Source organism: Canis lupus, chromosome 6 (assembly GCF_011100685.1).
Source record: "Canis lupus familiaris isolate Mischka breed German Shepherd chromosome 6, alternate assembly UU_Cfam_GSD_1.0, whole genome shotgun sequence".
In the NCBI taxonomy this organism is placed as follows: domain Eukaryota; kingdom Metazoa; phylum Chordata; class Mammalia; order Carnivora; family Canidae; genus Canis; species Canis lupus.
In genome coordinates, this window is record NC_049227.1 from 40,327,863 (window position 1) to 40,355,840 (window position 27,978).

At 65.3% G+C, this 27,978-nt stretch overlaps 4 protein-coding genes across 9 annotated transcripts; 2 read left to right on the forward strand and 2 right to left on the reverse strand.

The window, feature by feature from the left end:
- Positions 1 to 78: 78 nt before the first annotated feature.
- On the forward strand, positions 79 to 5,032 carry CCDC78 (coiled-coil domain containing 78). 5 transcript variants are annotated; one of them, XR_005360994.1, is made up of 12 exons: positions 79 to 603; positions 746 to 853; positions 928 to 1,014; positions 1,247 to 1,731; positions 1,864 to 1,942; positions 2,010 to 2,156; positions 2,325 to 2,512; positions 2,579 to 2,744; positions 2,916 to 2,962; positions 3,855 to 3,921; positions 4,001 to 4,097; positions 4,193 to 5,032. XR_005360994.1 is itself a non-coding variant. In XM_038540889.1 (12 exons), the coding sequence occupies exons 1-11, from the start codon at positions 286 to 288 to the stop codon at positions 4,062 to 4,064; spliced, it is 1,782 nt and encodes a 593-aa protein (XP_038396817.1). In that variant the 5' UTR covers positions 80 to 285; the 3' UTR covers positions 4,065 to 4,097; positions 4,193 to 5,031. The 5 variants fall into 5 exon arrangements, 4 of the variants coding, with proteins under 4 accessions (XP_038396817.1, XP_038396814.1, XP_038396816.1 ...); XM_038540889.1 differs by having other exon boundaries at positions 80 to 603; positions 3,975 to 4,097; positions 4,193 to 5,031; XM_038540886.1 differs by having other exon boundaries at positions 87 to 603; positions 3,997 to 4,097; positions 4,193 to 4,420.
- On the reverse strand, positions 4,419 to 5,752 carry ANTKMT (adenine nucleotide translocase lysine methyltransferase). The gene is made up of 5 exons (XM_038540892.1): positions 5,538 to 5,752; positions 5,190 to 5,294; positions 4,970 to 5,110; positions 4,804 to 4,854; positions 4,419 to 4,672 (listed from the first exon to the last, which is right to left on the reverse strand). The coding sequence occupies exons 1-5, from the start codon at positions 5,697 to 5,699 to the stop codon at positions 4,451 to 4,453; spliced, it is 681 nt and encodes a 226-aa protein (XP_038396820.1). The 5' UTR covers positions 5,700 to 5,752; the 3' UTR covers positions 4,419 to 4,450.
- Positions 5,753 to 8,071: 2,319 nt separating this feature from the next.
- METRN (meteorin, glial cell differentiation regulator) lies at positions 8,072 to 10,578 on the reverse strand. Its single transcript, XM_038538942.1, is given in 8 exon segments — positions 8,072 to 8,561; positions 8,564 to 8,719; positions 8,790 to 8,863; positions 9,661 to 9,796; positions 9,799 to 9,819; positions 9,822 to 9,864; positions 10,007 to 10,376; positions 10,529 to 10,578. Coding segments are annotated over 8 exon segments (996 nt in total). The 3' UTR covers positions 8,072 to 8,415.
- A 5,876-nt stretch (positions 10,579 to 16,454) lies between these two features.
- FBXL16 (F-box and leucine rich repeat protein 16) lies at positions 16,455 to 27,936 on the forward strand. Of its 2 annotated transcripts, none has more exons than XM_038540893.1 (6): positions 16,455 to 16,780; positions 23,459 to 24,117; positions 24,794 to 25,302; positions 25,599 to 25,686; positions 25,935 to 25,998; positions 26,109 to 27,936. In XM_038540893.1, exons 2-6 carry the CDS (start codon positions 23,473 to 23,475, stop codon positions 26,255 to 26,257), a joined length of 1,455 nt encoding a protein of 484 aa, XP_038396821.1. In that variant the 5' UTR covers positions 16,455 to 16,780; positions 23,459 to 23,472; the 3' UTR covers positions 26,258 to 27,936. The 2 variants fall into 2 exon arrangements, with proteins under 2 accessions (XP_038396821.1, XP_038396822.1); XM_038540894.1 differs by having other exon boundaries at positions 16,458 to 16,780; positions 25,602 to 25,686.
- Positions 27,937 to 27,978: the final 42 nt, after the last annotated feature.

Consider the following 27,978-nt stretch of genomic DNA (forward strand, 5'->3'; position numbering starts at 1 on the left):
CGCCAACGGCCCGGGCCCCGGCGCAGGGAGCTGGCGTGCGCGGCTTGGGGCGCGCGCGTGCCCGGCGGGGGCCGCACGCACGCCCGGTCCCCCAGCGCCTCCTCCGCGAAGCCCTCCCGTCGCCGGGGCTGAGCCGGGCCTCCTGAACCTCCCAGCCCCTACCCTCCGGCTGGGGGCGGGGGAGTCCGTCCGCCGGCACAACCGGAAAGGTCGGCGCCTACTGTGTGAAGCCCCGCGCAGCGCAGGGCCCCGCTGCTTCTGTGCTCGCTGCCTCGCCTGGGACTTATGCGCTCCCGGGTCCGCCCAGCGGTACCCGGGATAAGGGCGGAGGTGCCGGCGTGCACCTCCCGGATGAGAAAACGAACCCGGACAGGATGGGGCTGCACAGGGAATGAGCCGAGAGGCCGCCTCCCTGGCCACCCAACTGCCCCGGCTGCCCTCGCGGGTGGGGGAGACCAACAGAGGCCTTGGCAACGCAAGCCAGTGTGGCGGCAACGGGCCCGGAGGCGAGGCGGCCCGCCCTTGGGGTGGCCACAGTTCCTTCTGCCCATGGAGCGCGCTGCAGCCACCAGGCCGGGGCCCTCACCCGGGGCCGCTGAGAATGTGAGTCCCTCCGGCGCACCTGTGCTGCCGCCGTGGGGTCAGGCTGTGCCCTCAGAGACCAGGAGACACGGCCCTAGCTCCGGTGGCCTGTGGGGAGGGGGGCGGGGGGCGGAGGCCACGCCCAAGCCTGACACCCACCTAGGGCATGGGGGTGCCTCCCCAGGTTCTGCCCCAAGCCGAGGACTGGACAGCCAGCCTCAAGACAGAGCTTCCCTCAGATCTAGAGCTGAGTGAGGAGCAGCGACTGCAGGTGGGTGTGGGGGCCCTAGGGTGCTAGCAGGAGGGAGGGACCCACAGGCACCCCCTCACCATGGACACCCGCAGATCTCCAAGGAGTTGGTCGACCTGCAGATCACAACTCTTCAGCTGCGGGAGCAGCATGAGGCCGAAGTCTTTGAGCTGAAGAATGAGGTGGGTGCTGATACGTGCCCACACGTGCCAGCCAGAGCACATGGGGAGCTGGCGCATCCTGGGGACCAGTGCTGTGGGGGGTCCCGGTGCACTCATGTGACTGTCCACACTGGTGGTGCCTGCGAGTCCCATCTGCCACCTGTGCTGTGTGTCCCTGTATGTACCCAGATGACGTGGACCTACCTCAGGTGGTCTGGCAGGCAGGTGCAGCCACTCACCCGCTCACCTGCAGGTCCTACGGCTGGAGAGCCGGGTGCTGGAGCTGGAGCTGCAGCTGCATGGAGCTCGTACTGACCTGGGGCACTGCCAGGAGCTGGCACCGGGGCTGCAGCACAAGGCCCCAGAGCAGGGACACTCCACTCACCACAGGCCCCAGGTCGCCTTGAGTGCATGGAGGGGCCGGCTGGGTGGGAGCCCAGCAGGGGCCCAGCAGAGGCACAGCGAGGTCGGGACTGGCATTCTCGTACAGGCACAGCCTGAGGACTTCCCAGCCCCCGAGCATCAACAGCAGAAGCTGGGGGACGGTGTGGGTGCGCAGCCTCGTGGCTTGGGGCTCTGTCCAGATCTCCCCCAGCCCATGGTGGTGTTGGGCAGTGCCAGGATCCCAGAGCCTGGGGTCTCCGCCAGCCAGCCCTGGCGCACCCCGCAGCTGCAGGGAGAATGGAAGCGAGTGCTGGAGCAGCACAAGGCCCAGAAGCAGGTGCTGGAGGCCCGTGTGTGAGTGGCTGCTTCCCTCGGCATGGGGAGGGTCCAGCCTGACCCCAGGCTCAGAGCGGCTCTTCCCAAGAGCAGAGGGAGTCCCGCCCACCCCACCCTGTGCCCAGCTGAGCCTCACACCCGTGTTCTCAGAGCGGACCTGGGCTGGCGGCTGCAGGGGGCGCGAGCAGAGTCCAGGACAGCTGGGCAGCGACTAGCTGCACAAGCCATGGTGAGGCCCTGCCCTGCCCATTTTGACACCTAGTAGGGCATCCTACAGTCGTGGAGTGTGGGTTCAGGGCTACCCCCGCCGCCCCCAGGTGTTGTCTGCCTGCCAAGGTCAGCTCCGCCAGGCCGAGGTGGAGAACGCCCAGCTGCAGCTGCAGCTCAAGAAGCTGAACGAGGAGTATGCCTTCCAGCTGCAGCGATGTGCCCAAGCTGTGGCCGTGAGCACTGGGGGCGGCCCCGTGCTGGGGGGGTGGCCCCGTGCTGAGTGAGCAGCCTCAGGTCCCGGGGAGCCAGCCTAACCTGGCTGTGTGCACAGCCCAGTCCACTTCACAGAGGGGACTGCGGGCAGTGTCCGCGCGGCAAGCCCACCCAGCCCACCCCTCCAGGAGTACACCAACCGGGCGGGCCAGGTGCCCGCAGCCGCAGCCCTTCGCACGTTCCTGGAGACCACTCTGGAGGACATCCGGGCAGCGCACCGCAGCCGTGAGCAGCAGTTGGCCCGGGCTGCTCGTGCCTACCGCAAGCGCCTGGCAGATCTAAGCCGTAGGCACCAGGAGCTGCTGGCTGCCCACAGGTGGGCCCCTCCCTGAGACGGGCACCTTGGCGGGGGTGACTCTATGTGACTTGGCATGTGGTTTAGTGTGCAGCAGGTGCTGGCAGGCCCCAGTGGGGCACACGGGACCCCCAAAGCTACCTTTGAGGCAGCCACCTCCGACCTGGAGTCTCTGCACCTGGCTCCCGCACTTGGTCACCCAGGAGAAGACCAGGCCAGGCTGCAGACCGAGCTCCAGAAGCTCCAGGCCCAGGTGAGCTCTCCCTGCTGCCCCCCACCGGCCGTGTAGCATGGCAGCCCAAACACACCCCGGACCCATCAAGGCTCAGCCAAGATCCAATCCCTAAGCAGCCTGCCCCGTTCAGCCAACACAGGATCCCTATCACAGCCCACCAGGCTCACAACGCTGCTCTTGTTCCCACAGAAGGGGCCCAGGGAAGCCTCCCAGGGGGGCAGCACGCTAGAGCCACAGTGAGTACCCAGGGGTGGGGCTGGGGACCTGCAGGAGCATCAGTCATCCGCGCCCTCAACTCTGACTGCTGGGTGGGGTTTGGTTGCTGTGGTGAACAAGCTGCCCAGCTGTGCTGTGGGGTTTGGGTCTGTATGGGAGGCAGCCATAATCACAGAAGGCCGAGTGCCTGGGGTGAATGGGGCCCTGACAGGAGAGATCTTTTTTTTTTTTTTTTTTTTTTTTTTTTTATGACAGTCACACAGAGAGAGAGAGAGAGAGGCAGAGACACAGGCAGAGGGAGAAGCAGGCTCCATGCACCGGGAGCCTGACATGGGATTCGATCCCAGGTCTCCAGGATCATGCCCTGAGCCAAAGGCAGGCGCCAAACCGCTGAGCCACCCAGGGATCCCAGGAGAGATCTAATCTTGAATGGAGGGTCACGGAGATCCCCTGAGGAGGGGCCATCTCAGAGAGACCTGGGTGACCTACGGATGACGAGGCGTGGTAGACGGCCAGCAGAGGCCCTGGCCTTGGGACAGGACGGGAGCAGGCTGCCCGGTGATTTCAGTCCTTGCCTCTGGGCCTCCATGTTTTTAACTGTGCAATGGGGAGGATTTGTATCAGCCCCTACTGCCAGAGTTCTGAGAAATAAACCCCTAGGATGGGGGGTAGGCCCCTTATCAACATCTATACGGCACCGGGGTCACTGTCTGGCTTCATGGCTTAGCCCTCCATGAGTGGGCCTGGGTTGCCCTGCCCCCACATGCCGATAGCTCAGAGGCCTGAGCAGGCCCATAGTGGACAGGTGGGCACATGCTGTCCTGAGTCTGGTGCTCCAACTTGAGCAAGACCATTGGTCAGCACCTGGCCTGACGCTGGCCCTCATACCTGCCCTTTCCTGTCTCCCCACAGGGCCCAGGAAGCTGCTTCCTGGGCCCAGATCCACCAGAAGCTCCAGGACTTCTCCCGTGGTACCCAGGTAATCGGCAAAGCCTGGCTGGGAGCCCCTCCTCACACTATCCCATCTCATAGCTGACACCTTCCCCCATGCCAGGCAGAGCTGGAACGCGAGCGGGCACAGCTACTAGTACGGGCCACGATGGCCGAGGAGCAACTTTCTGAGCTACAGGAGTACGTGGACCAGCACCTAGGCAGGTGGGCTGGCTGTGACCTGAGGACCCCAATCCCAGGCACCGAGACAGGGCTTGTGCACAGCCCAGCAGGTGACTAATGCTGACTCCTCTGTGCAGGTACAAACAGGAGATCCTGAGGCTGAGGAAGCTGACGGGTACGGAGGACGCCTGGAAAGTGGGGGCCACACCTTCAGTGAAGCCCCAGCACCTGAAGACCCAAAGCCGCTAGCCAGTTGTCAAACCACAGCAGAACTCTTCACAGCCAGCGTGGAGGCCTCCCCACTGCACCTCCTTGGGGTGGGGGTCATTCCTCTCAGCCCTCCACCTAACAAGAGTCAGGACGTAGTCCGCTGAGTCTTTATTGTGTCCAAATAGTCAGCCAGCCAGAGAAGTGGGGGCCCCAGGGACTGAGGCAGAACTGGGTCCTGGGGGGACCTGACCAGCTGGGCTACCACTATGGACGTCATAGGCCCAGACGCGGTCCAGACCCTCACCCAACACGGCCACAGGCTGCCAAGTGGGGAGAGGAAAGCGCCCCGACACCACTCGGGCCCCTTCGGGCAGCTCTGCCTGCAACTTGTCTTCCAGCAGCGGGAGCTGTGGGAAAGAGCAGGGGGTAGGGTGCACAGGACGGGAGGTGACCGCCCACCCACCCATGTCCTCCCGGTGCTCCGAGGCTGGCCTGGGCCTCCCCTGGGGCGGGCTGCCGCCCCGGCCCCCCGACCTACCACGCTAGGCGCCAGGAACACAGACACGTTGTGGCAGTCCCTCAGGTTCACCTGCAAGAAGACGTCACCCCAGGAGAGTCAGCCGCCCGGGCAGGTGGCCAACCCAGGACGGGAAACGTGGAAGTCAGACGTGGGGCATGAGGGGCTCCGGGACTCCCTGGGTTACCTTCCAGAGATCCTGGCAGCAGAAGCGGACGCTGCCCGCGCAGCCCGCCCTCCAGGCATGCAGCCGAGCCAGCCCCACTAGCCACGGGTTCAGCTCGTAGCCCAGCGCCGGGCGAAGGCCGCACCTGTGGGCCGCCAGCACCTGCGGGCACAGGACACCGTGGGGACCGAGCGGTGGCGCGGTGCGCGGGCCACGGCCGCCCCCTGCGCCAGGTGCTTACAATTCTGCCGTCGCCGGAGCCCAGGTCCACCGTCTTCCCGGGACGGCCTCGCAGCAGCGTCAGCACGTGCTCCACCTGCCTGGCGCTCGCCCCCACATAGGGCACCTGGGCAAGGAGCAAGGGCGGGGTCCCCTGACCTGAGCCACGCGGCGGCAGGGCCAGCGCCCCGTCTGCGCCCCGGCCCCGCCCCTGCAGCCGCAGCCGCACTGCGCGGGCCCCCGGCCCCAGCCCCGCCCCGCCCCCGCCCCCGCCCCGCAGCCGCTCGGCCCTGCCCCCGGTCGGTCCCGCCCCCCAGCCCTGCCCCTGCAGCCGCCCAGGCCCCGCCCCCCAGTCGGCCCCGCCCCGCACCTGCAGCCGCAGCGGCACGGCCCGGAAGCCCGGCTGCAGCAGCAGCGCCCACACGGCGTAGGCGGCCAGCCCCGAGCCCGCCGCCGCCTGCAGCAGCCCCAGCGCCCCCAGCCGCCGCTCGCGCAGCTCCGTCAGCGCCTCGCCCGGCTCGTCCGGCTCCATGGCCCCCCGCCCCAGCGTCCTCCCGGGCTCCGGGAGAGCGTCCCCGCCGCGGCGCCGGAAGGGGCGGGCGGAGGCCGCGGCTGGGCGCCGGAAGCGCCTCCGCTCGCGTCCGACCGGGGGCCCGGGCCCTTCCCGCGCGTTCCGCCCCGTGCAGGCCCGCGGGGGGCCTGGGCCCGGGAGCCGGTGGCGGCCCGCCCCCGCGCAGGGACGACACGGCCGCCGACCTGGGGGGGGAGGAGGGAGGAGAGGGCGGCGGCGGGGGGGCGGGGCGCTCGCGGCCCCCGGGTCCCCGCAGCGCCCGCCGAGCCCGCGGCAGGTGCCCCGCTGACGAAGGCAGGGCAGGGGGCGCCGCGGCGGGAGAGGCGGAGACCCAGAGGGCAGGGGCGCCCAAGGCCGGTGCGCTTCAGCCTCCCGCTCCAAGGAACGCCCAGAACGCGGGGGTGCAGCGGGGCCTGGCGCGGCCAGGGCGTGGGGAGGCGAGCGGGCCGCGGGGCCCCGGGTCGGGCGCAGAGCCCGGCGCCCTCCTCAGCCCGGCGCCTGCACCCACACGCGGCCCTGCGCGAGAGCCCAAGGCCGCCGCCCCCGGTCCTGAGAGCCAGGTGTGCAGGGAGGCAGGAGACCCCGCCCGGAGCCGGCCCGCAGCAGCCCCTGTCCCTTGGGGCTGTCAGCCCCCCCCAGCCCCCCAGAAAGGTGGTGCCCCGGGCTCTAGAAGACAATAAAAGCTTGTTGCGAGAATGCCCCCAAGCACACTCCTCGGGGTCACCTCCGGGCACAGGCGCCGGTGTGTGCCCAAGAGCGCATATGCTCCAGGGCCCCCGGGCCAGCTCCAGCAGCCCTACGGCCGTGCCCACCCGCAGCCTCTCCCCTTGACACTTCCCCCAGGGCAGGTGTGCAGCCTCTAGCCCGGCTTTGAGGCCCGCCCGGGAGCACTGGGGGCTCCTGTGACCCGTTAGCCGCACCCACTGCACCCACTGCCGCTGCCTCTGCACTTTATGGAACGAGCACTGGTTGCAAGTTAGCATGTTGTCGAGGCTGGGGCGGGAGGCTCAGGCACTTCCTGGGGCGGGGTGCAGGTACCGGGACCCAACCAAGAGCGCCCCCCAGGGCAGCTGCCCCACGTGTTTTTGGACACTGGTCCCAGACGCACCGTACAGTGACCCCAGGTGTGGCCAGACCTCCTTCCTAGGAAAGGCGGTGGAGAGACCAGAAAGTCAGGACAGATGCCAAGGCTGAGGATGCTGCTTAGCCCTAAAGAAGAAGCCGTCCTTGGGGCCGTCTGGACACTGCAAAGCCTCCCTACCGGAGGAGGAGGATCACCTCATCTCCTCCTCCTCCTCTGGGCTGTGCTAAGATACTCCTGGGGACGGGGCCCAACGGGGACAGCCACCTGCAGTCTAGGGAGGGGTCCAAGCCGCAGCTCACTCTGTACGCTCGTCAGCGTGTTGATGGTTTTCAAAGCCACGGGCTGGTTCTGCTCTCGGGTGAGGGGATATCAGCAGAGAGAAGGAGAGGCCTCAGGCCCGAGCCCCCAGCCCTGAGCACGAGCTTGGAAGAAGAGCAGCAGTGAACCTCAGGAGAGCGGGTGGAGCGCACCTCCCCTCCCTGAGATTGTCAGCGGGACCCGGAGGAAGTGGCCCTGTGTCTGGGCCCTGCACAGACCAGTCCCTCTCCAAGACTCAGTTCCCGCCTAAAAAATGACACGGCCTCTGTCCTCTAAGCTCACCATCAGCCCCTTCCCCGGTGTAGACTGGCAGGTAAGGATGGGATGCTGCTTCCAGGGCTCAGCCCATCAGCCCACACATCCCCCCACCGCACCTGAGCTTTGGCTTTCTCAAGGATTGTGGGGCTGGGGTGAGCTGAGTCAGGTCATCCCCAGTTTAGGCACCTCTGCCTGCACCCCCACCCCAGGGGCACTCAGCCTAAGGGCCCCAGGCTTTGTCCCAAACTGCACTGGCCTTTTGTGTGGCTGAGGCTGAGGAGGAATGTGGAGGCAGCAACAATGGGCCCGGTGGCGGGAAACGGTCCTCAGAGACACCATTGTGTGCCCCTGCCCTCCAGAAACGGGCAGCATGCCCGGCCCTACAGGAGACACCCCACTCCCACAAGGCTTCAAGCCATGTCAGGATGCTCTGCATGTCGCAAGACCCTCAAGACAGCAGGGCCCATTCTTCCCGAGGGTAGGATGGGGCCAGGACGGGTCTGCTGGGTCCCGGCAGGCTGCAGAGGGAAGTCCGGCACCCCACCCGATTACAGCCCCTCACTGTCAGGCGATGAGTGGTGTCTGCCTACCTGCCCCCCCAAAAGGACCCCACCCAGCCAGGACTTTGGGAGTTCCAGCCCTCCCCTACCCCCACCCTGAGCTACAGAGGCACCTGCCGTGCAAGGAAGGAGCCGCGGGGCTGAGGCGCACAGGGGGGTAGAGTCCCTGCTCCCCGCCAACCCGCACAGCAGCTCCTCCCCGAGGGCCTGGGCCGCTGTCCCCCTCACTGGCCGGGTGGCCTGGACGAGACACCGCTGCCCCAGCCTGTGTGTGAGGCAGAAATGCACGGTCCCCAGGGCAGAGCGACTCGGCCGAAGGAGCACCAGCGTGGCACGGGACGCTCGTCTCCACCGGCTAAGGGAGGCAGCGCTCTTATCCGTTACCGTTACCGCCACCAGCTCAGAGGCGGTGGCCCGGTGGAAGCCCCCCAGCCCCCGTGCCCGGCTCCCAGGTCCCTCAGTCCAGGGCCACCTCGCAGAGGTGGAGGCGGCTGGTGTGGGCAGCTGCGTAGGCTCGGCTGAACTCCTGGAAGTGAGGTGCACAGCCCAGCCAGGCCTCCCCAGAGTGGCTCCAGCCCATGAAGAGGAAGGTGCCAGGGCCCCCCCCAGACGCCGCGGTGCAGTGGGGTGTGGATGGAGGCCCGGTCCCCGACTCCCCAGCCAGAAGAGCGGCAGCATCTGCTGGAGGACATGGGCAGTGGCCTCTGTGAGAACAGACTCCTGCAGCTCCTTGTCGTGGGCAGCCCCATGGATAGTTCCATTGATCACTGTGGGGAGACACGCTGGCCAGTGGCGTGCAGGGGATGGCAGCCCCTGGGCTCTGTCACCGCGGAGACACCAAGTCGCTGGTGCACGCAGCCGGCAGGAGCTCAGTGTGGCTGCAGGGCCTGCGGGCACCTGGCACCAGGGGAGATGGTGAGTGCAGGTCCTGCCCTCCCCTGCATGACCCCCACCCCAGCTGGAGGCAGGAGGGAAAGGGCCGGCCTCCAGACCCTCCCCTTGGGGCCTGATGACAACTGAGGCCCCGGGGCCCAGAGGGAGCCTGTGGGCACACGCCCCAAAGACACCCTGTCTTCATAGTGACCCTTGCTGTGCCCAGCATGCAGGCACGTGGAGGGGGGGTCTGGGGCACATGCTCACATCCGCCTTACACGCGCATACCAGTGTGTGGCCACCCAGGCCACCCCGCTGGCTCCCCAGAGGCTTCCCTGGCCCAAAGACCAGCCCAACCCGAGCAGGTGGCAGGACATGACCGTGAGCTTTGGGGTCTCCGGCCTGGGGCCAGGGAGCAGAGCAGAAGGATTGCCTCCGCTGTGGGGTCAGGCTCCAAGCTCCAGGAAAGTAAAGAGCAGGGCCTGGTGCCCTGCAGGGAGGCAAGGCCGTATCTCCATGGTGACCAGGCACACACTGGACTTTTGCTGCACTGGACTGGGGGAAGGGGGACGGTCACACTGGGCCAGGGAGCCCTGGACAACTTTGCCAGGGGCCTCGATTGTGTCCCCCCGCAGGCCCTCCCCCAGCCCCTCAAGGACCGAGAGTTGGGCCACCTGGTTCCCTAAGTCGAACCCTGAGGGATCGCCCAGCCCTTTCCGACCCTCCCACCCATCCTCACTAGCTGTGCGCTCCTTAACAACCCACTTCCATCTCACGCCTCAGTCTCTCCCTCCTACAGTGCGGAGGACAGGCGCGTCCCCACCCAGCGCCCAGCCCCGGGGCCTGTGGCCGCAGCTCTGGATGCCTGTCCCCGCGCATTTTGAAGCAGAAGGAGGCCACCCGGCGGCTGATGTCAGGGTGCGGGGTGGCCTGCAGGAAGAGGGCCGGGCGCTCACGGGGCCCCAGCCCTCGGCTAGCAGCAGCTCAGACCCCCAGCTGCCCGCTCCGCGAACACCTGCGCGCTGGCCAAGGGCTGCGCATGGGGGCCGGGGCGGGTACAGCCAGCGGACCCCGCCCCCGCCCCCGCCAGGACAGCTGGCACACGCCGCCCGGCTCCTGGGTCAGGCTGCTGCGGACGGGACCGACCGGCAGGCGCTCAGGCGGGGCGCCCGCACCCCCTGCGCCCGCACCCGCCCGGTTGCTCGGACCTGCCGCTCCAGCTGCAGCGATGCTCGGAGCAGCCGGGCGGGCGGCGGGGGCAGGAGGCCGGAGCAGAGCGCGCACAGCAGCGCGAGGGGTCCCGTGGTCCCCTGGCGCCCCACGCACCCCTGCGCCCGCCGCACCTCTCCTCTGCGGGGCAGCCCGTGGGGGCCGGGCCCAGGAACTTTCCACCAATCGCGGCGGTGCGCATGGGGCAGGAGGCCGAGCCTCCGCGCTGCGGGGTGGGTGTCGCCCCCACGACCCCACAACCCCCGCACCTCCGCCTGCGCCCTGTCCGCCAGCCCTTGACTGGGGTCGGGGTGGGAGTACCCCTCACTGGAGCCCCTGTGGGGGAGGTGGCCCCTTCAGAGACTGGATGGGGGCTTCCAGTCCCCATCCTGCCCTAGAGGTGGCACGGTCCCCGGAGATGAGGGGCCCGATGCTGGCCCCCAGGGTCAGACCCCCAGGAGGTGCAGACCAGCTGAAATGAGGCCAACCCTGGGCGGGTGTGGAGGCTGAGGGAGAGATCTCCTGGTGGCAGGGACATCCCCTGAGGGCGGTGGGGGGTGGGGCTGCAATTCCAGGCCCGGCACAGGAGCAGACTGCCCTGGCAGGGGCCCAGAACAGGGTCAAACCCCGGGTCAGATCACAGAGGCCTTAGCAGGAAACAGCATAGATTGCCACCCGCGGTGTGAACCCTCCACCCCACTACCCTGTACCCCAGCCCTCTAGCTACACTCGGCCTGAAGGGCACAACGGACAGATGGGGACGTGGCCCCAAGGGGAAGGGGTACAGGACACCCCTTGCTCTGGGCAAGGAGCATGAGTAGCAGCCAGGACAACAGCCAGAGGTAGGTCAACTTCAGTGTCTATCGGCGGATGACTGGGTGAATGAAATGTGGCCCGTCCACCCGTGGACTATGATTCCATTGTTTCTTCGTTAAAATAATTTTTTTATGATTCCATCATAACAAGGAAGGAGATCCAGGAGCTCCTAGCTCCGCCAGTGGAACACACCACTCCTGGTCTCCAGGTTGTGGGCTCAAGCCCCACGGTGGGTACAGAGATTACTTACAAATAAATCTTGGGGGGCAGCCCCGCTGGCGCAGCGGTTTGGCGCCGCCTGCAGCCCAGGGCGTGATCCTGAGGCCCCAGGATCGGGTCCCGTGTCGGGCTCCCTGCGTGGAGCCTGGTTCTCCCTCTGCCTGTGTCTCTGCCTCTCTCTCTCTGTGTCTCTCATGAATAAATAAATATAATTTTTAAAAATAAATAAATAAATAAATAAATCTTGAGGGGCAGCCCTGGTGGCGCAGCGGTTTGGTGCTGCCTGCAGCCCGGGGCGTGATCCTGGAGACCCTGGATCGGGTCCCGTGTCGGGCTCTCTGCATGGGGCCTGCTTCTTCCTCTACCTGTGTCTCTGCCTCTCTCTCTCTCTCTCTGGGTCTCTATGAATGAATAAATAAAATCTTTAAAAAATAATTAAAAAAATGAATCTTGGGATCCCTGGGTGGCGCAGCGGTTTAGCGCCTGCCTTTGGCCCAGGGCGCAATCCTGGAGACCCGGGATCGAATCCCACGTCAGGCTCCCGGTGCATGGAGCCTGCTCTCCCTCTGCCTGTGTCTCTGCCTGTCTCTCTCACTGTGTGCCTATCATAAATTAATTAATTAATTTAAAAAAAAATAAAATAAATCTTGGGGGCAGCCCCAGTGGCGCAGTGGTTTAGTGCTGCCTGCAGCCCAGGGCATGATCCTGGAGACCCCGGATTGAATCCCACGTCAGGCTCCCTGCATGGAGCCTGCTTCTCCCTCTGCCTGTGTCTCTGTCTCTCTCTCTGTGTGTCTCTCATGAATAAATAAATAAAATCTTTTAAAAAAATAAATAAATCTTAAAAAAAAAAAGCAGGGGGTGGGGAGTGGAGATTTGGACACCTGCTCCAGCACAGATGACCCTTGAGGGCGTTATGCTTGGTGCAATCAGCCAGACACAAAAGGACAAACACCATCTGATTGCATGTCTGTGAGGGCCTGGAGTTGGGCGAGCGCACAGAGGCAGAAGGTGGGTCGTGGGGGGCAGGGGCCGGGGCAGGGTGTGTAACGAGGACAGAGCTCCAGCTGGGAAGACGAAAGACGGACCAGCTGCACAGCGATGGGAACGTGCCAGACACTTGACTGTGCAATTGAACATGGTGAGGACGCAGATTTTACTCCACTAAAAGTGAAAGAGGCGGACAGGGCCGTGCTGGGCACTAGAAGGCAAAAGAGGCACCGGCAGGAGGGGAGAGGGCGCTGGGGTTAGCAGCACCGTGCCGCCCAGGGGTGCCCATCCCCTTCCCCGCCTTCCAGCTAGTCCCTGTGGCCTGCGCCCCAGCAGGTCTCCGAGCCAGCCAGTGGGCTCCGGGCGCCCTCTGCTGGCGGTGTGGGGTCTCACCCCTGCCAGCCTAGGACCCCCCCCCCACCCCCCCCACCCCCCCGCACCCCCCCACCCCCCACCCCCCCACCCCCGGCTGCCCAGGATGAGTGGGTGCCTGTGGGTGCATGCGGGAAGGGTTCCTCACCAGTGCCTGGTCCAGAAGGGACACACACATGGCCTGAGCCATCTTCTCATCACCAGGCTTCCTCTGCCCAGGCCTGCTACCCAGAGCCGGGTAGTAACGCCAAATGTCACCCACAGAAAACCTGGACGGGGGGACGCCTGGGTGGCTCAGCGGTTGAGCATTTGCCTTCGGCTCAGGTCCTGATCCTGGAGACCTGGGATCGAGTCCTGCATCGGGCTCCTTGCGGGGAGCCTGCTTCTCCCTCTGCCTGTGTTTCTGCCTCTCTGTGTCTCTCATAAATAAAATCTTAAAAAAAAGAAAAAGAAAAAGAAAACCTGGGCAGGGGCTACCTCTCTTCGTACGTGCTGCTGCTCACCAGCAAAGCACCTGGGTGGTGTTAACCATCACCTATTGCTGCCCATGGGACGGGGAGCCCAGAAGGCCATGCCTGCCCGGGATAGTTACGAGAGCAGTGACCAGACACGCTGCAGGTGCTCAATCAACACACAGGCAAGGAGTATGTGCACCAATGAGCAAATGGGTGCGCGAATGACATCCCAAACCTCAGGCAACTCCTCCAAGTCTATGCTCAGCATGGGGGCTCCTTCACATGCCCCCAGCTCCAGACCCTTCAGGGTCCTGACCCTCCACAAGGGCCCTCCGTCCATTCCCACCCAAAACCCAGATCTTGGCAGGAGCCACACCTGATGCTGGGGGAGGGTCCCAGCTGAGCCATACTACAGCAGGAGGGTGACCCCAGAGGGCAAAGGGCAGCTGACAGGAAGCCCACAGTACTTGGGGCATAAGCAAGGAGCACTCATGATCAGGGGAGGTGCTGGGCTCCTGAAGGACCTGGCCAAGCGACAGGAAGGCAGGGCAGATCCCATGGGTGATGGGGGCAGGAAGAGGACCCGTCTGCTTGCCCCTAAGCAGCTAACCCAGGGTGCCCAGCGACCCCGTTAGGCCGGGTCTACTAGCTCCTCTGTCCCCCCCTTCAGCGGCACCTCGTTCCCCTGACCTTCACCCCCAGCAGAATCTGGCTCTGCCCACCTATGGATGCTGTATCTGGAGACACGTGGCAGCAAGGTTCCTGTCGTGGGGATGTTTTCTTCCCTTTGACAAGAAATCCGCCCCCAATACACCTTGCATCTTCTAGAGGAGCCAAAAATGCAGCTGCAGATTGATTTGCAGCTGAGCTAAAAATAACTGCTAGGCTCCAGCCAGGGCCCAGGAAAATATCCCATTGCTAGGAGACAGCCGTTCCTGGGAGACAGCCATTGCTAGGCGACGGGGTTGCCGTGGTGACAGCTGGGCCCTGAGTCATGCTCAACCCTGGCTGCTCCGCCCCTCTGCCCCTGGCAGGTTGGGCCTGGGTACCGGGAGGAGGAGAGGCGGGGAGCAGGGGTTGCAAGGCAGTAAAGGGGCCCGCCCTCTGATGCCCACAGCCACCGTGGCCGCCCGGGCTTCCAGGTTCCCACTCCTGTGGGTGCCCGCTCTAGCTGCTGAGTGGCCAGGACAGCTGACACTGCCCCCGCCCCCCGCATGCCTTGCAGGCCCCCCCACCAGGCGCTGGGCACTGGGGCAGAGGCAGGGAGGTTTGCAGTGTCTATCTGGCCCTGTGCCTGCACAGCAGAGGCTTCATACTGGGCCATTTACAATCAGGCATGGGGCTCTCGCCACCTGTGCTGTGCTAGGTGCCGGGCTGACCTTCCGGGCACCCCCTTGGACCCCACACCTATTTGGCAGGAGAGGAAGTACTTAGCTGAACCCCCTCCCCCGGGGAAGGGAGGATCCGAGCCAGGCAGGTGGCTGCAGGGCACATGTACCCAGAGCCCCGCAAGGAGTGGCTGGAGGACCCTCCCGTGAGGAGCCTCAGGAAGCCCAGAGCTGCTGCCCCAGGCCTCGAGGGTTGACAAGCCCCCGTGTGACAGTGGCTCCCTGTCTCAGAGAGGGGTTTCAGGGTGGGATTTGCCAGCAGCCTTTGCTCTTCACCCTCCCATGACTAAAGAACTGGAAATCTCCAGCAGTCTGGAGTGGGGAGACCCCCGTATCCAGGTGTCAGGGCAAGGAGTGCTCCAGGTGAGGGAGTGCTCCAGGTGACGTGATGCTCCAGGTGAGGGAGCGTTCCAGGTGAGGGAGCACCCAGGTGACGTGATGCTCCGGGTGAGGGAGCACTCCAGGTGAGCGGTGCTCTGGTGATGGCGTGATGCCGAAGGTGAGGGATGTGGCCCCGAAGGGCAGCCATCCCCCGGGAGGATGGAGGCGGCCCGCCCTGTAAAGTGATGCCCATGTGGTGTGGGGACGGCAGTAAGTGCCCGGGAGCCGTGGAGGACAGAAGCCAGCTGGCCACTGCGTGCAGAGGGGAGCGGAGCCTGCAGGGATTTGGGGGGCAGACCCGCGGCACTGGTGCACACTCCTCTGAAGAGAGGTTTCTGTCGCTCAGATTCTTCCGGCCCCTGAGGGCACAACTGGCGGCCCCTGAGGGCACAACTGGTGCCTGCGGAGAACAGGAGCCCGCACACATGAGACGAAGCCTTGCCCTCGGGTCACACATTGTCCATGCTGTGGCCACCGGAAGGCCAGCCTGCCAGCCCACACACCGGAGGGGACTGGGCGAGGTGGACAACACTGCCCCCTTCACCCCAAAGTCTGCAGGCGGCCTGCTCTGCCAGCCCAGCCGAGCTCCCTGCTTTGACCAGAGTGGGCTCAAGGACGAAACCGCGCTCCCACGGCCCCCGGCCCCCGGAGCGCCTTCACCCCAGCAGGAGCGGCCCTGCACCCCCCAGCGGTCGGCGTGGCTCCCCCTCAGCTGCCCCACCTCCCAGCAGCCCCACTGGGTCCTGTTTCCCATCAAAACACGGCGAACACCAGCTGTCCTCATTTCTCCCAGACCCTCTCTCAGGGGCTTCCTTAAGGCTCTTTCCCTCATGTGAAGACCCGCCTCTGCTCTCCGACACCTGATTCCTCCCAGGAGACCCCAGGATGGGAACCATTAGCCCCGCGTTCCCCACTCTGAGCTCTTTAGCCAGGAGGGAGCCACACCACTGTCCCCGCCGCACCCCACCCAGGCCAGCCCGGGCCTGGTCTCTGCAAAGGGGCCTCTGCCACCTGCCTCCAGTGGCTTCAGACAGAACTCGCCACCCTCAAGACCTCAAAACCCAAACACTGGTGCGCACTCCTTCCCCAAAGGCCTGGCCCGTTGTCGGGTCCTCGGGGTCTCCTGGCAAGTGTCCTGACCTCAGGAGCCACACCACCACCACCCTCCCCAGGTCACCGTCGTGTGGCCCTCTTGAACTTTCATGGTACTGGCCACTCTCTGAAATGATCTGGTGGTCACTTGTTTCTCGACTCTGCGTGGTGTGGGGGTGTCCCCACTGAGGGGTGGGGTCAGGGCCCGGCACCCAGCAGGTGCGCTGGAGATGCAAGGGCCCGGAGGGTGACGAGCAGGGGCCTGGAGGGGGACGGTTGGGCCGTCCTCTCCCCCGCAGGTGGCACCCAAGGGTCGGGACGCGCGGGAGCCAGGCCCCGGTCCCACCGGACCGCGCGCCTCGGGCCGGTCGCGGGCGCCAAAGAGCTGGCGGGGCATGCGCCGCGGCACCCAGGGCCCCGCTGGGCGCGCGCCCGGCCCTCCCGCCCCCCCTCCCGTCCCCCTCCCGCCGCCCCGGCCGCGCGCCCTCCGCCGCGCCCCGCCCGCCGCGGGGTGGTGGTTGCGCGGGCGCCCGCGGCGCAGGGGCCGGAGCGCGCCGTGCGCGCGGCGGGGCGCGGAGGGCGGGGCGGGGCTGGGCATCCTCGGCGCCCCCGCCCGGGCTGGCCACGCCGATTGGCTCCCGGCGCCGGGAGCGCGCGAGGGCGCGGCGCGTCGAGCCGGGCGGGGGGCGCGCGCGGCGCCGCCGGCGGCCGCGGAGGAGCGCGGGGAGGAGGGCGAGGGGAGGGAGGAGGTGCCCGCCCGGCTCCCTGCAAAGCGACCTTATTTATCGGGGCACTGCCTCGGCCTCCCCGGTGGGGGGCTCGGGGCGGCCGAATCTCTCCCACCGGGGAGCTCCTCTCCGGGCTCGGCCGCGGGGGCCGGCCAGGCCGGGGCGCGGGGCGCGGGAGGGCCCTGCCGGCCCGGCCAGCACCCCGCCGCCGCCCCGCTCCGCCAGCGCCCATGCCGGGCTCCCCATGACGAGAAGACGCCCGGCGGACGGCGTGGCATGAGCCAGGTGCCCGGGCCGAGGTAAGGCGTGCGCACCGGACCAGGCTGCGCTGGGACGGGGCCAGGCCACGCCATCGCGGCGGCCACAATGAAGACGGGGAGGGTGCTTGGGGAGGGCAGGCAGCAGCCCCGGGGGCTCCCGCCGGCGCAGCCCCTTCCCAGCCGAGGCCCCGGGCCCCTGGCCGAGACAGGCCCTCCCACGGACCCGGATCGAAGCGCCGCCCGGTTGCAGCGCGCTCCCCGCAGCAGCTGGACCAGGGCTGACCAGCCCTGGGGAGGTGGACTCGCAGGCCCCCAGCTCACCAGGCCGGGGGGAGGGGCGGGGGGGGGCGGGCCGGGCTTCTTTGCAGCTCGGAGCTCCCCTCCGCAGCAACGCCAGCAGGCCCTGGGCCTATGAGACAGGTGTTAGATGCGGTTCCCCCCAGGGAGGAGCCAGGTGGACGTGTGGCTGGGGGCTGCTCTGACCTGGACACCTGGGTCTGTGTGGAGCGGCCACAGCAGGACAAGAAGAGGAAAGGGGGAGGCTGGCCATGTGCCTGGCTCTGGAGGAGGGGCCGGCACCGGCCAAGGTTGGAGGGCCTCAGAAGGGGAAATGGGCACCATGAGGCTTGCTGGGGAGGGGTCTGGCCTCCCGGGATTCCAGGGGAAGACAGCCCCCACCCGTCACCCCAAAAGGAAAGAAGGCCTAGCTGTTGCAGCCTCAGGGAGCCCATGGCCCACTGGCCACTCCTCTAGCCCCTCCCGGCCTCTGCACAGGAAGCCTTCTCTCCAAAGAGAGAGCAGATGGCGATGCTGCTTCACCTGCCCACTCGGCCAGTCCCCTCCCGCTCCCCGCCACCTCCCAGGCCCCTTCCCTCAGCCAACCCCTTTGAGCAGAGGCCTGATGGACACTTGCTGGCCTGGTAGGAAGCGGCCACGGGGCTGGACCAGGAACTGTGGGGAGCAGAGGGAGATCCAAACCCGAGTCATAAACGTGGGCAGTGCAGGGTGGCCTGTTCGGGTCTCAGGGGACCCCGGGACTCAGCTGCCCTCCGTCTCCACAACTCGGCCCCCTGTTTCCTCGGCCACCTCTCACTTGGGCCAGGCAGGTCTCTAAGTGCCTGCAATGCCGGGCAGGCTCACTGGACAGGTGCTACCTTCCAGTGCACGCTCACCTCCAGGGCACTTCAGGGAGTCCTATCTCCTAAAGGAATGAGAAAACAAGTAGCCCTGGGGGAGGGGGGACCTGGGGCCATCAAGACTGCTGGCCACGGGCCCAGGAAGCCTGTGCTGCCAAGAGCCAGGGACACCTCTCACCCCAAGGTGGGACACAGCTCCGCTGCAGTCTTGTCACACGTGGGTGCTCGCTGCTGTGTCTCAGAGGGGAAGAGTGGAGGGAGAGTGGAGGTGGCAGTGAAGGAAGGCTCTGTGGGGTAAGTGGGTGGTTCAGCACCTTCCCCACCACAGATGAGGAGCCTTAGCCAGGCCAGCTCAGAGGGTGGGCTTGGGCCACACCGCCTCACTTGGCAGGGAAGGAGGGCGGTTGAGGCAGCCACCCAAAGAAGCAGGCACTAGATGCACCCAGTCTAGGCACTGGGGTGGGGGGGGGCTCAGATCCTTCAAAGTAGAAGAGCCCAAACCCATTCCCCAAACCACCCAGCCCCGCATGGCCGAGCTGCCCCGTGCTTGACCTCAGGACTTGATCTGATGAAGCACCAATTCTGGTCTCTTCCAAGGCCACGTGCTCACTTCCTGGAGCCCCTGGTGCACGGGTGGGGCAGCCTGCACCCCAGAAACATCTCTGAGCTGGGGGCGGGAAGGGATATGAATGTGCCTGAGTCACAGGGCTTGTCATGGAGTTTGTCAGCCCGCACTGTGTCCTCAATCCAGGCTACCCTGGTTGTCACCCCAGTCCCTGGGGCTGTCACTGCAGATCAACCTGGTGCGAATTTTTCTGACTACCCATGCCCTGCCCAGCTCCACGGCCCTCAGTGGGCAGAGAGACGCAGTCAGTGCAGGTTCTACTGGGGCCAGACCCATCCAGCGTTCAGGGTGGGCTGTGCCAGACAGAGCATCAGAGATGAAGAGATGTCTGGCTTGGGAGCCGTGAGGAGTGGGGGTTTCCTAGCCATGAGCAGTCCAAAAAAAGAGTGTCCTGGTGGTGGACATGCAGCTTGCAGCCCTGGAGTAGAAGAAGGAGTCTGACAGGAACAAGGCTGGGACAGACCACCAACCCAAGGAGGACACAGGGCGCTGAAGAAGCAGAACAGGGCACAGAAGGGAGGCCACAGGAAGCGCACCTGGCCAGTGACAGGCTGGCTGGAGGCCCAGGGTGGCCCTCTGGACCTCAGTGCTTAGTCTGGTCTTTGGGAGTCAGACAGACTGGGCGTCCTGGGGTCAAATCCCAACTCTGTGCAACTTCTGAAAATTTAGTCTCTGACCCTCACTTTCCCCACCTGTGGTCAGGAAGTGTGGGAAGGGCTTGGCCCAGGAGTAGGGGAGTGGTTCTGGGAAGAGCAGGGCAGGACCAGCTCCCCCCTGGTGGCTGGTGGCTCCTGTCCCCTCCTTGGATGTGGCCAGATTAGGGGGGGAATGGGCAGCCAGCCTCCTTAACCCTGCAACTCCTGAAGTGGGGACTCAGCTAACGAGGAGGTGTAAGCCATCCTCTTCCCAAGAGTCTGAATAATTGCAAGGCCTACCCCAAGCCCCAGGTTTTTGGGAGCCTTCCCAGGGACAGTGGCACCAACCCAACCCCAGTGGCCATCTCCGCCTCCACTGTGGGCCGTGACCTCTGTCACAACCAAAATCACCAAACTGAGCTATACTTCCCCTACCATCCACCTGCCCTCTTCTTTTTTTTTTTTTTAATTTTTTTTTATTTATTTATGATACTCACACAGAGAGAAAGAGAGAGAGGCAGAGACACAGGCAGAGGGAGAAGCAGGCTCCCTGCACCAGGAGCCCGATGTGGGATTCGATCCCGGGTCTCCAGGATCGCGCCCCGGGCCAAAGGCAGGCGCCAAACCGCTGCGCCACCCAGGGATCCCTACCTGCCCTCTTCTTAACCTGGCCTGTCCTCTGCCAAGCCTCCTGGGCATCTGGCAGCCACACTCCTTTCCGCATGACCCTGCTGACTGCCAGTCCTCATTCATTCATTCATTCATTCATTCAGCAAGCACACAGAGGCCACTCAGCCATGGTTCTGCCTGTCTTCCAGAACTCCCCAGCCAGCCAAGGGAGGAGATAGAGGGGTGGGCAGTAATGACTGCGACCCTGGAGATGCTTTTCTCAGGGCTGGGGAGCCCCAGAGTGGGAGACAGGGCTGGTGCTGAAGGGCGGAGAAGGAGCTGGCAGGGGCAAGCAGCAGGAAGGCCTCTTGAGCCAGCAGGGGACAGGGAGGAGGACTACAGAACGGGGGGCCTGGCTGGACTGTAGGCCCAAGGCTGGGGAGGAGCCAGAGGTGAGGCTGTAAGGTGGACGTGCCAGGTGTCAGGACTCAGTGACTTGACGGCCAAAGAGGCAGCTCCTTTCAAAGCCCCAGCATGGACATCTGCAGACTGTCAGCCTGGAAGCCACCAAGTTCTGGAGTCCCCCCAGGAGACTTGAGCCCCCGCAGCCTATCCCAGGAGGACCTCCTCCAGAATTCCGCTCCACATGGAGGCACAACACACCAGGGCTGAGGCTGAGAATAGTGCAAGTTTGGCCATCTTTTTAAAACGCCTCTTTCCCTCGCATTAGCTCCTGGAGCTGATTCCTGAAGGAGGAGGCAGTCCACATCGGGTTGGCAGCTGCCCCTGCCCTGCCCTAGCGAGAAACTTCAGGCAGGTTTTCTGAGCCCTGCTGGGGACAGTGGGGGCAGTAGCAAGCACAGGAGGGTTGGGGGCTCAGAGCCCTTCTGGTTGGGTGGGTGGGTCTAGGCGGAGGGGCACTTGCCCGGCACCCCAAGAGACCTCTCGCCTAACTGACAGGAAGACCCATCCCTGGGCCAAGGGTGTGGCTGTTTTCGGGTTCTGAGCCGAGGAGCAGGGGATTGCCAGGCTGGGGCTGGAGTGGGCCGTGGGAGCCCAGCAGGACCATGGACAAGGCCAGGGAGCAGCGCAGCTCGGCTGCACAGCAGAAGGGCCGCGGGCCAGGGGTGTGGGTGCCGGATCAAGGGCAGCCAGGCCCCCTCACACTCCCCAGGCGGAGGCCCTGGTCCGCCCGGCCCCTCCTCCCACGGGCTCTCGCCACCCGCTGGCTTGTTTCCACCAGCTCCACCCTGAGGCCCAAGAGTGGGGCTGGGACTGTGGGCGTGTGCAAATGTGAGCTCTGCAGGGGTGGGGGTAGCGAGCCCCGCAGATGCCCGGGGCATCCACGTGCACCCCCCCCCACCCCCAGCGCAGGCGCTCCACGTGCACACCCGTGGCTGGGAGCGTCTTTAACCTAAATCGGCACAGCTCTTGAGTTATTTCTCCCCTGCTGCCACCTCCGCAGCCTCCTCCGGATCTTGGCGGGGAGGGCGGCTTCTCGCCCCGCCCCGTCGCCTGCAGGGCCTGTCCCCGCCGAGCCGGTTCGCGGGGCGCCCCACCCCAACCCCCCGCCGTGTCCCGTGCAGCTGCGGGCCGCCCTGAGCTCGCGCACGGGGCCGAGGGGCGCTGTCCATGGTGCTGCGCTCCGGGCCGAGGCGGATTCGGGCTGGGGCTGCCTCTCCCCTGCTCCCGGAAGTCGGGGCCAGTCGTGGCTTCCTCCTGTCCCTCCAGGCGGCACTGCTGGTCCACGATGGTCTCCTTCCCACCTACTAGTTTTAAAAGATCTGGGGCAGCACTTGTGTCAGGCTGCCCACCGCCCCCCATCCGCCACTGTGGGTGAACTCTAACTCCTTCGAGCCTCAGGCTGCTAATCTGAAAGTGGGGTTCACAGTGGTGCCCACGCTGCCAGCACACTTGGGGCTGACGCGAGCCCGAAGCGCATGACTATCCCAGCGGGCATTCGGCAAACGTTGCTACGAATGTCGTGCTTCAGCCAGCGTGAGGCTGCTACTATCTGGTCATGAGCTGCTTTAAAGGGACAGCCGAAGTGGGGGCGGTGTCCTCTGAGGGCCGCCCCACATGGAGTGCCAGTGTGAGGCTCACTGCTGCCAGGGCAGGAAGGCCTCTGGACCCAAAGCTGGGTTGGCAGCCACGAGGGTCACGTGCTCCAGCAGACCCCCTCCGCCGGTGTGGAGTGCCAGCCTGGTCCAGGGCGTGGAAGTCGGTGGGGGGCATGGTGCTGGGTAGAGCAGGGCAGGGCAGCCCGCCTCCCTCCTCCCAGTGGCCCCGACCTTCACCTAAGGCAGGCCATGGGGCTCAGAAGCAACCTCCATGCCACTTTCCTTTTTTTTTTTTTTTTTTTTTTTTATTTTTTTTAAATTTTTTTTTTTTTTTATTTATTTATTTATGATAGTCACAGAGAGAGAGAGAGGCAGAGACACAGGCAGAGGGAGAAGCAGGCTCCATGCACCGGGAGCCCGATGTGGGATTCGATCCCGGGTCTCCAGGATCACGCCCTGGGCCAAATGCAGGCGCCAAACCGCTGCGCCACCCAGGGATCCTCCATGCCACTTTCCAAATGCTCATGTGAGCCAGGCACCGTGCTTAGTCCCTTCCCAGGTTGTCCTGTGGGGGTGTATCGTCCCTTCTCAGGCTTCAGAGTCAGGAAAAATGAGGCTCGCAGAAAGGAGGTGGATCGCGGAGGCCACAGAGCCAGGGCGTGTGACCCTGGGGCCTGTGTGACTGAGCCACTGGGTGCACTGCCTTTCCGCTGGCTGTCTGGAGTGAGGGTGGACAGGAGAAGATGTGAATGTGGAGCAGATGGTGGCACTGTGAGGGTCCCGCTCCCCCCCTCCAGGGCTGTCTATACTCAAAGCCGTCTGCCATCCATTCACAGCCTCAGAGGCCCGACCAGGGGTGCGCAGGGTGGGCTCAGTCCCACCTTGTGAGGAACCCCCTACAAATAGGCCTCCATAGCTAGCTCTGGTTCAAGTCTCAGCTCCACCACTTCCTGTGCTCTTGGGCAAACAGTTCATGCTGCTTTGTCTTCCTCACCTGTACAATGGGCACAGTCATCACAGCATCATCGTCCACAGATGGGTTGGACGGAGGATTAAAGAGACAGTACATGTCCAGGACTCACTGTGCCGGCATCATAGTAAACTCTGCCCTTTCTTCGGGCAGACTGTGAACCATGGAATGTCTAGTAGCCACTGGGATTCTCAGGGCTGGTATGTGAGCTCAGACAGGGTACTGGAACCACTGCAGAGAGCCAGGATGGCATCCCGTAGTGGAGGGGCCGGAGACCACCCCAAACCATCTCCCTCAGCTTTCCAGTCCCTGCTTAGGAGGGGTAGGCCTGGCAGGCACTGATGGTGGACAGTGGGGTCGTAAAGGTGAGGGGAGCACTCACGAGCGAGTGTCTGTCTCTGCCTGCCTCTCCTCTCTCATCTCTAAAATGGGAACCGTAGGACCCAGGTGTCGAAATGATCTGTGGGGACAGGCTGAGCCCAGTGCACACAGCTCAGGCAGTGTCATGGGCATGAACAGCCCTGGTCTCCTGTTGCTCACTCAGGGAAGGAGTGGCATGGACTTGTGTCCTTTCTGTTGGGTGGCTCTGGGAGTGCCACGGGAGGAGATGCCCTGGGGTGGGAAGGAGCCCAGCTCTGTTCCTGCAGCAGACTCATTACTCCCTCCTGGACCCTGTCTGCAGATCGAGCGAGGAAGATGTCGAGCCCGGGTGTGGACGGCGACCCCAAGCCTCCATGCTTGCCTCGCAATGGCCTGGTAAAGCTGCCGGGCCAGCCCAACGGCCTGGGTGCAGCCAGTATCACCAAGGGCACGCCAGCTGCCAAGAACCGCCCCTGCCAGCCACCTCCCCCGCCCACCCTCCCACCACCCAGCCTGGCTGCCCCACTGCCACGGGCTGCCCTGGCTGGGGGCCTGTGCCCCCCAGCAGGGCTCCCCCTTGGTGGACCAGCCTCAGCCCCAGTTCCCGGGCCCCCGGTGGAGCGGCCACCACTGGCCACAGATGAAAAGATTCTCAATGGCCTCTTCTGGTACTTCTCAGCCTGTGAGAAGTGTGTGCTGGCCCAGGTGTGTAAGGCCTGGCGGCGTGTGCTGTACCAGCCCAAGTTCTGGGCGGGCCTCACACCTGTGCTGCACGCCAAGGAGCTCTACAATGTGCTGCCCGGTGGCGAGAAGGAGTTTGTGAACCTGCAGGGCTTCGCTGCGCGCGGCTTTGAGGGCTTCTGCCTGGTTGGCGTCTCCGACCTGGACATCTGTGAGTTCATCGACAACTACGCCCTCTCTAAGAAGGGGGTCAAGGCCATGAGCCTCAAGCGCTCCACCATCACTGATGCCGGCCTGGAGGTGCGCCCCATCGTTGGCCTGGAAGGGACGGGGGCGGGGCGGGGGGCAGGGCCAAGCAGCTGCAACTGAGCTGGTTGGGGGGGGTGAGGCTCGGAGGGAACCTGGGCAGATGAGGCGCAAAGTAGCTGAGGGAAGCACTGGTGCCCTGAGGATCATGGCTCTGGGGTGAGGGGAAGCAGGGCCGCTCAGGTAATTTGGGGGACCCAGTCCAAAGTGAAAGTTCATGTCCCTTGTTCAAAGATGATTAAGAATTTCAAGACAGCAACATCAAAGCCATCAATCAAATGGGAGGCTCTTCCAAGCTCAGGGCCCTACCTGCCCATGAGGCCAGCCTCGGGTGGGGAGGGTGCCGCAGGGGCAGGTGCACAGGTCACAGGAGCAGCGGTGCGGGCACCCCCCTCCCCAGGGCGAGGACTCTAACCATCAGTCATTACCGCCAACTGCTCCCAAGCACCTGCTGGTGGGGAGGCCCCAAGCTCCCAGGTCCCCTGTGGTCTCCTTTTAGAACATCGCTGCAATGTGACGAACCCGTTGTCAAGTGCACTTGTCACAGGGCAGCCTGATGCGTGTTTTACACACGTCTACATTCGAGAACACTGCTTCCTGCCCCTCAGTGGGCTCCTTCCACCCTCTATCCTGCCATCCTCACCACGCCCTGCCGCCTGCCCACCTGCAGGTGATGCTGGAGCAGATGCAGGGCGTCGTGCGCCTCGAGCTGTCGGGCTGCAATGACTTCACCGAGGCAGGGCTATGGTCCAGCCTGAGCGCGCGCATCACTTCGCTGAGCGTCAGCGACTGCATCAACGTGGCCGACGATGCCATTGCGGCCATCTCGCAGCTGCTGCCCAACCTGGCCGAGCTGAGCTTGCAGGCATACCACGTGACGGACACGGCGCTGGCCTACTTCACGGCCCGCCAGGGCCACAGCACGCACACGCTGCGCCTGCTCTCCTGCTGGGAGATCACCAACCACGGCGTGGTCAATGTGGTGCACAGCCTGCCCAACCTCACCGCGCTCAGCCTCTCTGGCTGCTCCAAGGTCACGGACGACGGCGTCGAGCTCGTGGCCGAAAACCTGCGCAAGCTGCGCAGCCTCGACCTCTCGTGGTGCCCGCGCATCACTGACATGGCGCTGGAGTACGTGGCCTGCGACCTGCACCGCCTGGAGGAGCTGGTGCTGGACAGGTGCGCGCGCCCCCCGCACATGGGGCAGTGGAGGGCAGGACCCGGGGAGCGAGGCAGGCGAGACCTTCTAGAGGAGTGTACAGATCCGCAGCCAGAGTGGCGTGGCGGCGCCGTGGTGGGAAGGTGGCCCCGTACACACGGGATGGGCTGGGACAGGGGCGGTGGGGCTGTCGTGAGAGTGCAGGAGGGGGGTTCGGGCTGCGCCGCCGGGGGAGGAGCAGCTGTGGGGTGAGGACGGGTGCGAGCTAGTGGGGCAGGCCTTCTGACAGTGGGCAGCGCCCCTCTGTTGTCCCCAGCAGGTGTGTGCGCATCACGGACACTGGCCTCAGCTATTTGTCCACCATGTCGTCCCTCCGCAGCCTCTACCTGCGATGGTGCTGCCAGGTACCGGCCCCGCCCACCTCCGAAGCCCGCGTGTAGGCCAGGGGAGGCGGGGACCTCGGGGAGGGGCCCGGGCCTACCTGGCCACCTCAGGCCAGGTGAGGAAGCCCAGGATCCGTGCACACCCAGCGGGTGACTCCCCACGGCTGGCCGGCTCCTGGGGAGGCCGAGAACCCCTGCTCCTCCGGCAGCTCCAGGCCGCCGGCCCCAGCAGCAGCTCCCCAGGGTCGTTAACCCCCCGCCTCCCGCAGGTGCAAGACTTTGGGCTGAAGCACCTCCTGGCCATGAGGAGTTTGCGCCTCTTGTCTCTGGCAGGTGAGACCCCCGCGCCCCCTCCGGCGCCGCCGCCCTGGGGCCGAGTCCCCCGCGGCGCCCTCGGGTGGGGTTGCCCGCGCTCAGCCACCGCCCGCCTGACCCCGTTGCAGGCTGCCCGCTGCTGACCACCACGGGGCTGTCGGGCCTGGTGCAGCTGCAGGAGCTGGAGGAGCTGGAGCTGACCAACTGCCCTGGGGCCACTCCGGAGCTCTTCAAATACTTCTCGCAGCACCTGCCCCGCTGCCTCGTCATCGAGTAGCGCGGGGCCCCCGCTCCCCCCAGGAAGCCGCTGCGGCGGGCTCGCCTTCTCCCGGCCCTGCCCTCAGGGGGCCCTCCGCCCGCAGCCCCGCCAGGCCGGCGACCCAGCACGAGCCCGCCCCGTGCCCCTCCTGGCCCCGCCGCGTGGGGGACGGCGGGCGGGCCCAGCCCCACGCACGCTGCACACTCGGGGACTCCGTGCATGCCCCTCGTGCCCGCACTGCACGCCCGCCCTCCACCGCACCACAGCCGCCTCCATCTGTCGTCCACCCGCCGGGAGCTAGGGGGCCCGGCTCGGCCCCGGGGGGTGCTCTGAGCTCTCCGGCGGCCTCCCCACTGCCTTCTCCGCCGCGCCGCGCTCTGTGTCTCCTCGCTGTCCCCCCATCTCGGGCAGGGCCCAGAGGGACCGAGGGGAGCCGGGCCCCCCAGGACACAGGGGCCCGAAGAGCCCCAAGGGCTTCCCGCATTTTCCATGCCTGCTGCCCTCGGAGGAGTGAGAGGGGGAACAGGTCTCGCCAAAGCCATGGCCCGCCAAGGAGCCCAAGTCCCACCCACCCCTGCCCCACCTCATGCCAGCCTGACCCCATGGCCCTCCCCTTGTCCCGGCAGCTGTAGGAGGCGGTCCCCGCTCTCCTCGCCCCCAGCTGCAGGCCCACAGGCCCTCGGCCATGCCAGGGGACAACCGCGTTGGCGGGAGGGACACACTGGCTGACCGGTTTGGGTATACCCGACACGGCCGAGCGGGCTGTGGCGTGGGGCCACCCTGGTGGGGGCACCGGGGGTACCACTGCCTCCAGAGACCCCAAGCTGGAGCAACCCAGGCCCTGTAGGCAGTCCCGAGGGGACCCCGCAGCACAGCCCCGCAGCCGGCTGGGCCAGCCTGCCGAGTGCCACACGGTACCCGGGTAGGCCTGTCGGGGGCAGCCGGGAAGGTGGGCCCTGGCCGGGGCTCGGGACCTGTGCCCCCCCCAGCAACTCCAGCACCCCGAGGAGAGAGCGCCCACCCCCTCCCCAGCTCCCCAGCCCTCTGCCTGTCCAAGTGGGCTCTGGCCGTGTTCCGTCCAATCCCAAGACATACGGAGGTCCTGGGGGGATGCTGGCACAGCTTGGCAACTGCTGAGGAGGGGGCTGGGACCCCTTTCCATCTCCACCTTGAGCCCCAGGAAGTACAGTGCCCACACCCAATCTTGGGACCCCCCCCCCATATGGTTGGAAGAAAGTAACCAGTTTCCAGAGAGCCAGAGAGTGAGAGAGCGAGCGAGAGAGTGAGAGCGCGAGTGAGCGAGCGAGAGATGCTGTTGAAGCGGACGCGGTTCAGCAGCCCAAAGATTTCCCCGCCCCGGCATGCCCCGCGGGGGCTGCGGGGCTGAGGGTCGGAGCCAGTTTCTTCAGCGCCTCCTCCTCACGCCTCCCTAGTGGGAGGAGGCAGCTGTCCATTTGTCCAAAGTATTAATGCAACTGAAGCTGTGATATTTCGAACGACTGTAGGAGGAAAAATTAAGGGGAGAGAGGAAAACAAACAAAACCAACCAACCCCTAAAATCATTTTCTTATTGTACATAACGACCTCATTCTCCTGTATATGCGGAAGATATAACCTTATATTTGGTAAGTGTTTCTTGTGCTATTTTATCACGTGACCTGTTTATAAAAATATATATTAAAAAAGTTGTAAAAACACGCGTCTGAGTTGGTTTTAGGTCATCACACCATGGCGGGTGG

Coding starts and splice junctions, on each gene's coding strand:
- CCDC78 (XM_038540886.1), top strand. CDS start 286: ATGCGCTCCCGGGTCCGCCCAGCGGTACCCGGGATAAGGGCGGAGGTG. Junction 604..745: donor CACCCGGGGCCGCTGAGAAT/GTGAGTCCCTCC, acceptor ACACCCACCTAG/GGCATGGGGGTGCCTCCCCA. Junction 2,157..2,324: donor GATGTGCCCAAGCTGTGGCC/GTGAGCACTGGG, acceptor CCACCCCTCCAG/GAGTACACCAACCGGGCGGG.
- ANTKMT (XM_038540892.1), bottom strand. CDS start 5,699: ATGGAGCCGGACGAGCCGGGCGAGGCGCTGACGGAGCTGCGCGAGCGG. Junction 5,111..5,189: donor GCTCCGGCGACGGCAGAATT/GTAAGCACCTGG, acceptor CTGTGCCCGCAG/GTGCTGGCGGCCCACAGGTG. Junction 4,855..4,969: donor GCTGCCAGGATCTCTGGAAG/GTAACCCAGGGA, acceptor GTCTTCTTGCAG/GTGAACCTGAGGGACTGCCA.
- FBXL16 (XM_038540893.1), top strand. CDS start 23,473: ATGTCGAGCCCGGGTGTGGACGGCGACCCCAAGCCTCCATGCTTGCCT. Junction 24,118..24,793: donor TCACTGATGCCGGCCTGGAG/GTGCGCCCCATC, acceptor GCCCACCTGCAG/GTGATGCTGGAGCAGATGCA. Junction 25,687..25,934: donor ACCTGCGATGGTGCTGCCAG/GTACCGGCCCCG, acceptor CGCCTCCCGCAG/GTGCAAGACTTTGGGCTGAA.